General features: G+C 26.8%; 1 protein-coding gene across 1 annotated transcript in view; it reads left to right on the top strand.

Annotated features, from left to right (window-relative positions):
- The window catches only part of LOC106687267 (farnesol dehydrogenase), an 11,967-nt gene extending 4,166 nt beyond the window's left edge, over nt 1-7,801 (top strand). The window contains exons 2-6 of the mRNA XM_014431039.3: nt 1,360-1,528; nt 3,923-4,052; nt 5,901-6,024; nt 7,394-7,528; nt 7,627-7,801. Of these exons, the coding sequence (XP_014286525.1) occupies nt 1,360-1,528; nt 3,923-4,052; nt 5,901-6,024; nt 7,394-7,528; nt 7,627-7,659 (591 nt within the window). The 3' untranslated portion in view covers nt 7,660-7,801. The remainder of the gene's footprint in view (nt 1-1,359; nt 1,529-3,922; nt 4,053-5,900; nt 6,025-7,393; nt 7,529-7,626) is intronic.
- Nucleotides 7,802-9,107: the final 1,306 nt, after the last annotated feature.

Here is a 9,107-nt window from a genome sequence, read left to right as displayed (position 1 = left end):
TAAAATGCGTTGAGACAAAAATGGATAAAAATTTAATTATTTATTTAAACAGTATTAACCAGTCTCAAGAAAGTTAAAGATTATAAACACATATAACTTATTGTAATCTGAATTTTAAAATAAGAATTAGTCCATAACTTTTTTTTTTAAATTATAAGAAACTAATTTTAGTTGATTAATTTAAACATATACATGCTTGAACATAAAGTATGAACCGTATAGGCTATCATCGAGTTCCACCTGGTCAGTGAGGGAATGATCACCACATCCGGTGTCCGGTACAGTAAAACTGTTTGATTCCCAACTGAGGGGAGAAAACAAAATTGCCCAGGATCGATCGATTTCATTCAGCAGCAGGAAAATTAATGAATATTTTTTACTCTACAGAAATAAAAATCGTTTCCAAATATTTTTAAGATAGTGCAGTTCGCCAGGTAGTCTACACTGTACATCGGTATCTACAAAAAGAATATATAAACGACAAATTATTACGGTTTCATAATACATTTACCACAGAAATATTAAATTTTAATATTAGTATAAATCTTGTATTAAAAAAAACAACATAATTATAGAAATTCATAATATAAAAATATTTTTTAAAAATTGTTTATAGGTAAACCTCTGTACAAATAGAGTTTAACCATCATAATAATTAAACGATCAACAAACTATTTGATTATTATATAAACTAATAACAAAACATAATACCCAAGTGGTGAATTAAAAATCATCTATATAAGCTAATAACAAACAGTCAAAGTGGAAAAAACTGAACAAAAACGACATTACTTACTTAATAAAATAAAAGAAACAAAACCCATACATCTTATTGTGAAGATAACTAATAACAGACAGTAAACCCTAATTATCTACATTAGTCAGAGTGAAGAAATACAACAAAATGGCATTAATTACTTAATAATATAAAAGAAGCAAAATACTATACATTTTATTGTGAATATAGATATAAGTATAAGGCTTTGGGTTACATATATAAAAAGATGTTTAAGATCCAATTGTGAGGGTACAGACAGAAAACGAACTGGTTTTGGTTAATTAGGCATGTATCGGTTCTCATGACACGGAGATCAGTTTGTTAAGAAATGGAAACAAAAGAAATTAATAATATATAATGGATATTGAATTAAATAAAAAATTATCATGGTTCTAGCCTCAACAACCACAGCTGAATGCGAAATTTTACGTTAGAATTATAAGGAAATGAAACCAATGAATTTGAAGATGATGTTATTAAAATGTTTTTTTAAAAAATACCAAAAAATTGAACTGATCATTATTATTAAACTTTTAATAACTTTCTTAAAGTTATGTTTAAAACCAATTTTACATTTCTAGGAATTGGAGAACGACTTGAAAGGAAGAGGATACACTGTGAAGGGCTACATCTGCGATGTCCAGAAGGAGGGGGACGTGCAAGCCGCTTTCAGGAGCATAGAAGAAGATTTCGGGGCAATAACACTTCTTGTCAACAATGCTGGCGTCAGCAAGAATATAAAGCTTGACGGTAATTTGCATTTACATTTTACGAGTATTTATTTGCATAATCGGTCATGTGAATACACTATAAAATATAATGGGTAGTCAGTCCCTTATCGGGAATCATTAACCTTGGTCCATCTATTAGAATATTACATAAGAAAAAAATATCATTTTTTCTATAAGGAAATTATCAGCTGAACTATATTCAGGTATCAGTTTATAGCTGAATCTTCTAATCAGCAAGGAATGATTATAAGAAATAAAGCGGTTATTTCAAGTTGATGTTATTCGTAAATTGTACTGGAGAAAATAAGCAAATGTTATTGGTTAAATGAAAATGAAAAAACAAATTTTTTTTTTCGATAAAGCTAGGGTCTGTTAAATCTTATTAAGCCACGTTTTGAACATTTCCACAATAATACTGATTTAATCAAGTAATATCTTGAATATCATGCTTTTTATAGCCCAAAAACTAATTAGATTTTTCTCGATTAGCAGCATTTTTGATACACCTGTCGAACTCAATTTTTAATATATCTTGCACAAAAAATTACGACGCATCGTTGTATCAAAGTTAAACGCAAAAATAAAGTTTCGAATATGAAGCTTCCATCGAATATTGCATAGATAAAAAGTTCTTGGACTGCAAAATTACGTTGAACAAAAGTCAATTTGTACAAAAAGAATTCGAACGAACACTATCATTCCAATTAGTACAAGAGCCCAAGAGGAGATAAAAGTCAATTATTTCACCCCAAATTTCGATTACTATAATGAAAACTACGTATAATTACTAGTCAAAATTGATGAGTCTGCCAGGTATATGCAGAGGGGATAAAAATAGGTGGATTTTTAAAAAGATTAAAAATAATTAATTTTTCATTCAAAGCTTTAAAACTACCAAAACAATAGAAAATCTAAGAGAACATCATTTAAAACAGAGTAAATTTGTTAAACTGTAAGCCTTAATAGAGCTTTTTACGTTCAATAGTCCTCGAGATATAACTTTTTTAAAAGCAATATTAAATAAAAATTTTGTACAGAACGTACTGAAAGATCAGTAGTTAGTGAATTTATTTTATCTCAAAAACCATTTGACGCACAGATGTCTGTTAGCACTCAAATCAAAACTAGTTTAATGAGCTATAAAGTAGTTTAATACGTTTATCGTCGTGGGAGCAGTAGTTTTCATGATATTAGCTAAAATAAATTGATTTATAGTTGTTCGGACAAATTTTCATTTGTCAAATTTATATTCATATGCGAATATCATAAAAACCACTACCCCAACAAAGATACGTGTCATAAACTACTTTATAGTAAGTTAAATGCCCTTTATTTTGTGTATTCAGACATATGATCGTCTTATGGATCTAGAGATTTTTTTTTCCAAAATCAAACATTTTATACTAACAACTAGAAACTAACAGTTTGTGAATTTATTTTATCAAATATCATAAAAACTACTACTCCTACAAATATAAACGTTGTTAACTGTACTGATGTAAACTATTTTATAGTAAATTTAACTAGCTTTTATCTGAGTGCTGACAGACATCTGCACGTCCTATGAATTCTGAAATAAAGTTTTCCAAAACTCAAACTTATTGTCCGCACAACTATAAATCAATTTATTTTAGCAAATATCATGAAAACTACTATTCCTACGAAGGTAAAGGTCATAAACTTCTTTACAGTCCATTAAACTAGCTTCAATTTGAGTGCTAATGGACATCCGTACGTCACATATTTCCTGAGATATAGATTTCTCAAAATAAATTAGTTAACTACTAATCTTTCAGTAGATTTTTAAGAAATTTTGCTCTTTAAGAAGCTATATCTCGAGAACTATTGGACGTAAATAGCTCTTTTAGGGCTAATATTTCAGCAAATTTACTCTTCTTAAAATAATGTTCTTTTAGATTTTCTAGTGTTGTTGGTAGTTTTTAAGATATAGAGCTCCGAATGAAAAATTAATTTCATTTTTAAGGTTATGAAACAGCCGCCATTTTTAATACCCCCTACCTATACTTGGCAGTCATCAGTTTTGACTAGTAATTATGCATAGTTTTCATTAAAGTAATCAAAAATTGGTGTGAAACAACTGCCTTTTTTTCTTCCCGGCTCTTGGACTAAATGATGGATGCACAGAGGAGTTGAGCCTGAACGTCCTATCACCACTTACAGAACTGGATTCAAAACTTTTCTGGAACCAACCTAACTTCACCAAGTGCATCAGGTATACCATTTTGTATTATAAAATATCCGTGATTCAAGTTGTATCGAACATATTATTGATTAACCATTTTCTTATATTCAAATAGGGCTATGATCAACATGTTTGAGTACAGCTTCGTCTACTAAAGTATAAATAAATTAATCATAAAATTAAATGAATCTTATTATTTTTCAATTTCAGATATTAATTTGGACGATGTGAACACCCTTTTGAACACAAACGTTGTCGGAGTGCTTGCTTGTACTAAGGAAGGCTTGGCTTCGATGAAAACACATTCAGTTGACCGAGGGCACATAGTAATTATTAACAGGTTATCCCCCAAACAATTATTATATATAAGGTAGAATAAAAAAAAAGAAAAAGCCTACATACACACAGTTTATTAGTCAATTAATTTAAATTTGAGTAATTTTAATCGATTAATTATTCATGTACATTAAAAATATTGTAGACAATTACTTTTGCAATGATCAAAATGTAATCGAATGACGCTTTGAGTCATAGAAATTATTTATTTTCTGAATATCTGCTTATTTATTTATATGTTCATTAAAGAAATGAGTAAATATTTTCTAACATTTTTACTCAGACGATAAATATTAATCGAAGAAATTAATATGATTCATACTTTTCAGAAACAAAGTAATACATATATATATATATATATATATAGAGAGAGAGAGAGAGAGAGAGAGCACAATCTTGAAATTACGTTATTTTTCAAAAAATAAAAAGTAATAGATAAAGAAAACGTTTATTCATTTGGCAAGAAATTAAATACTTCGGGTTATTGGTTTAGAGTAATAACAAACATTATTTTTAGAAATTTCTAGTTTTTAATGTAACGTTGTCTGTCGAAGTTTTGACTTTTGAACTCGAGTAGGTAACGTACATACAAAATCAAACATTGATCCAAGAAAACCCAGTAACTATTGTTTTCAATATACCTACCACAACATATCGATGTTTAGCCTGTGTAGTGGACACGACTGATAGAAAAAAGATTTTTTTTTTTAAATTTGTGTTCCAGACAGTCTATAAATTGTACCTTAGACTTGACCTAATTTTTAATTACTCTAATGGCTTTAGAAAAGTCTGTAGGACGACCTTAGTCAAGAATGTAACCGAAGAATAAGGTATCTTATTGGATAATATAATATATTATTGGAACACGTCCAATTCTAAATAAAATTAAATACAATTTTTTTATAGTTTTTAATTTTTACATTTATTACTTTATAATTCATTCTTTTATTATATAAATTCATTATATAAACAACACTGTACCTCTATTAAATTTTGTATATATTTTTTTCTTTACTATATTGTATTTATTGTAACTATTCCTTTAATTTTACTTCATTTTTGTATTTTATCTATAACATATATACATAAAATTTTATATAATTTGTCCCCCTTATTGAGTATATTATAATTTGGTATCTTCCTATATTTAATATTTTATCGAATTTCCAAATATTATCTTTACTTCTACATTATTTCATATCTTTTTGCTTCTAAATATAACGTATTCGTCAACCATCAATCCCCTTACTCCTCTATCCTATTGGTTTTTAAGGTAAGGTAGTTTTTTTCTTGAACTCCGTTTTCCGTATTTTAGTCTGTACCGTATTTTTTTAATTTCTTTTTTACCTACTTTTTTATTTAAATTATTATTCCAGTTTTTAAATGATTGTCTAATATCTTTTTGTAATCCTCATTCACTAATTCTTTTCACTGTAAATCTTAATTTTATTTTCTGAAGTTTACATGGTTCATTTATAAATGAATTATTATTATTATACATTATTTTAGTAGTTTGTACCTTTTTTAGCCCTAATGAAGTGGGCCTATAAATAATTATATTACTATTTCAGTTCATTTGACCGCACCCGCTCATCTTTTATAAAAAAAAAAAAAAAAAAAAAAAAAAAAAAAAAAAAAAATTGTTCCACTTTTTCAAGCAAAGCAGTGATAGTTAATCTGATACATTCTAAAATCTTTTGTCTAAATTTTTACATTAGTTGTTGTTGCTCCAAATGTGTCGTAACTAACATAATTAATTACTCAATAGCTATCTTAAACTGACGTTTACTACTTTCTCTATACTGGTATATAAATATCATTACTATTAAATATTAATAAACATCTATGACAGTGTTGCAGGGCACAGGGATTTACCGTTTGATACTATCAGTGTCTACACTGCGTCCAAAAAGGCTATCACTTCTCTCTGTACCAGCCTGAGGAACCATCTCAAGCCTTCCAAAATAAGAGTAACTGTAAGCAAATATCTGTTCATTAATTTAAATTATTCTAGTATTATTAAAGCTTATAGTACAGTATATTGTTAAAATTAAGTAAATGAGTTAAGTCCTATAACTATGACTTGAAAATTTTAACTTTTCAGCTCTTTTTTACAAAGAATATAAATATATTATAAATGATGATCAATAAAAATCGACTCTTTTGTTTCCCGGGATGATGACGGGTTGCCCTGTCTTTTGTACTGCTTGCTCGTAAGTGAGGAAGAGATCATACTCGCTTCTGAGCTATTGTAGATTAATACTAATTCTCAAAATACGCGAAAGTAGCATTATTAGATTCTTAATTGTAAATTAGTAAAAAAATTAAATAAAACATCAGTGGAATAAAGATCATATTATAATTGCCTATGCCAGTAAAATCTCGATCGTAATTAATAATTTATAACCAAAATCATTTTCTTAACGATAGTTTCCTTATAGATACAACCAATATCTTTTTGTTCGTATTATATTAGATTATTTATTAGTTAGCTATTTGCAATTTTTCAATTTCAATCTCCTTTTGTTACTAAAATTGACCGAATTTAGAAAGTAGATATAGACTGACTTTTGCCTGGCTTTAGTGAAGTTTCGTCAACATTTTAATTTAAATTCTGTTCATATTAACGTCTGCCGACCTTAATTAACACTTAAATTATCTTTAAATTAAAAGCGTTTAAGAAATTGTCTTATTTTACAATTCAACATTTTCAAACATTTTATTTCATATTCCCACCATTAAGGTCATTTTTTAATTTTGTATATTTTAATTCTCAAGGACAATTAAGTTATTCGAGAAACATATTTTGCTATGTGATCAAAATTATAGCATGTATGAAAATAGATTCAATAATATACTGCTATAAAAATACCTAAGACTATCTTTACATTTTATATCATTATCATTCAAATAATTTAGAATAAATACCTATATGTATATGTATAATATGTAACATTTTTTTTTTTATGAATAACCTTAACTGAAACGTATTGTTTAATACGTTAAATACGTATTATGTTACGTATGCTAATTTATTTTCAAAATAAATTTCAACAACCTTTTTAATATGAAACAGGAATCCAGAATTGGTCGCCAGAAAACCCAATTTATTTTAATTGGGAAGGCCAAGTGGAATATATCTTATTAAATAAATATCTTTAACAAATATATACGATACCATTTTGGTGTTTAACATAAAAATAAAATAACTAATAAAATTTATCATGTTACGTACATTAGATTATTACAGATTTCTAAATAATAATAATAATAACGTATCCTAAGTAGAAATAATCAATTCATTAACTATTAATGCCTGTATTAATCCCTCACTTTGGATTCTAGAGCATTAGTCCAGGTCTAGTGAAGACCAAGATGACAAAAGGTTACATGGACCAAGTTCCAAATCTGCCCCACCTCTTGGCATCCGATGTTGCAGACGCTGTTGTCTATGCTGTATCAGCTCCTCTCAACGTTAATGTAAATACTATATATTATTTGATATTCAATATTCAATGACATTATTATAATTACTATATATATACATACATATATATTACTATTATTATTTTTTACAGGTCTCTGAACTTATCCTAGATACAACCTCATGAAGCGGAGAAGCGTTTCCAAGATCTTAATTGTGAAATCGTTCTATAGTTATTGCTAATATGTTATTGTAGAGTGACTACCAAATTCATATTAAATAAGTTGATAATAAAATTTATATCAGTTTTAATTAGGTATTTTTTAGTTTGTGGTTTTTCATTGCTATTTCCGTTTCAGTACCTGAGTTTACTAAAATTCTTAATTTCAGTAAAAAAGTATGAAAAACAAACTGAAGCAAAAAATAGCTGCATTAAGATCATTAAATTAAAAACAAAACAGATAGTATTAATCCATATTTTGCATTAATACAAATAACCTACCTAATAAATGAAGTGAAGGTTATATTCAAATAACTCAAATTTTATATAAAGGCGATTTGACTGTATTTTATTGAACTATCCTCTATAATAAACTTTTTTTTCCCCCTGACTCGTTATTATTTATGTTAAGTTTAGTTTCGTTTTATAATTTTTATTTCTATTATATCAGATTTTTTAATTTTTACTCTTATGTAATCAGACTTTATTAATCCATTTCAATTAAATAGAACACAAAAAAAGGAAATTTGTTTTATTGCAATTGAGCCTTAATAAAATAATTTAATAATAAATATAAAATATTTTTATCAGAAAAATCATTAACTTGACCTATAATAATAGGTTATAAATTATCGTAAAATTATTTTATAATTATATACGAGAATATTTTCAATTTGTCCAAAAATCAGTTAATAATCATGAATATTCTAAAATAATCATCCCATTAACTTACAATGAAAATATATCTTTTTTAAAAAAAAATAAAGTAAATTATAAATTAAAAAATAAACTGTCGATATTTGTTTTATTGGTGAACATTTATTAAAAGTGAACTGATATTAAATTCACATGAACTTATTTACATGGTCATTTTCATCGGCTGAAGTCCCATTTCTCGTGATGAATGTTCCTGGAAATTGGTTTCACGCTCCAGCAATCTCATAGTCATCAGTCATATCTTTGATGAAAAAAGGATTATGAAATGGATGTCATCATGAAGAACAGTTATTGATATTTATATAATTTAAGATAGAAAATGGTAGTAAATGTAATGAGTTATTAAATTAATATTCATCAAATTAGATGAGGAGATAATAGGAATACATTACTACCAGATAGATATATAATAATTTGATTTGTTAACGAAAATTACTTGTATGATTTTAATAATCCTTTATGCTGGAAGAGTCTTATGGAATTAAAAGGATTTAGTGAATTTTTAATAAGGAAGAATTTATGTCATTCACTAAATACTTGTATAAATATAAAACAAATAATCAATAAGTTCCATATAATATTTTAAAACTCTGGTACATCTAGTAAAATATTTAACGAACAATAATATTACATAATTAAGGAACTGCACAAAAATAATAATAAATGAACTACTTCTTCAATTTACAAATATTGATATA

This window comes from Halyomorpha halys, unplaced genomic scaffold (assembly GCF_000696795.3).
Source record: "Halyomorpha halys isolate HHAL.00 unplaced genomic scaffold, Hhal_1.1 Scaffold939.1, whole genome shotgun sequence".
In the NCBI taxonomy this organism is placed as follows: domain Eukaryota; kingdom Metazoa; phylum Arthropoda; class Insecta; order Hemiptera; family Pentatomidae; genus Halyomorpha; species Halyomorpha halys.
Note: the sequence above shows the minus strand (reverse complement) of the source record. Positions and strands in the feature narration are given on the sequence as shown.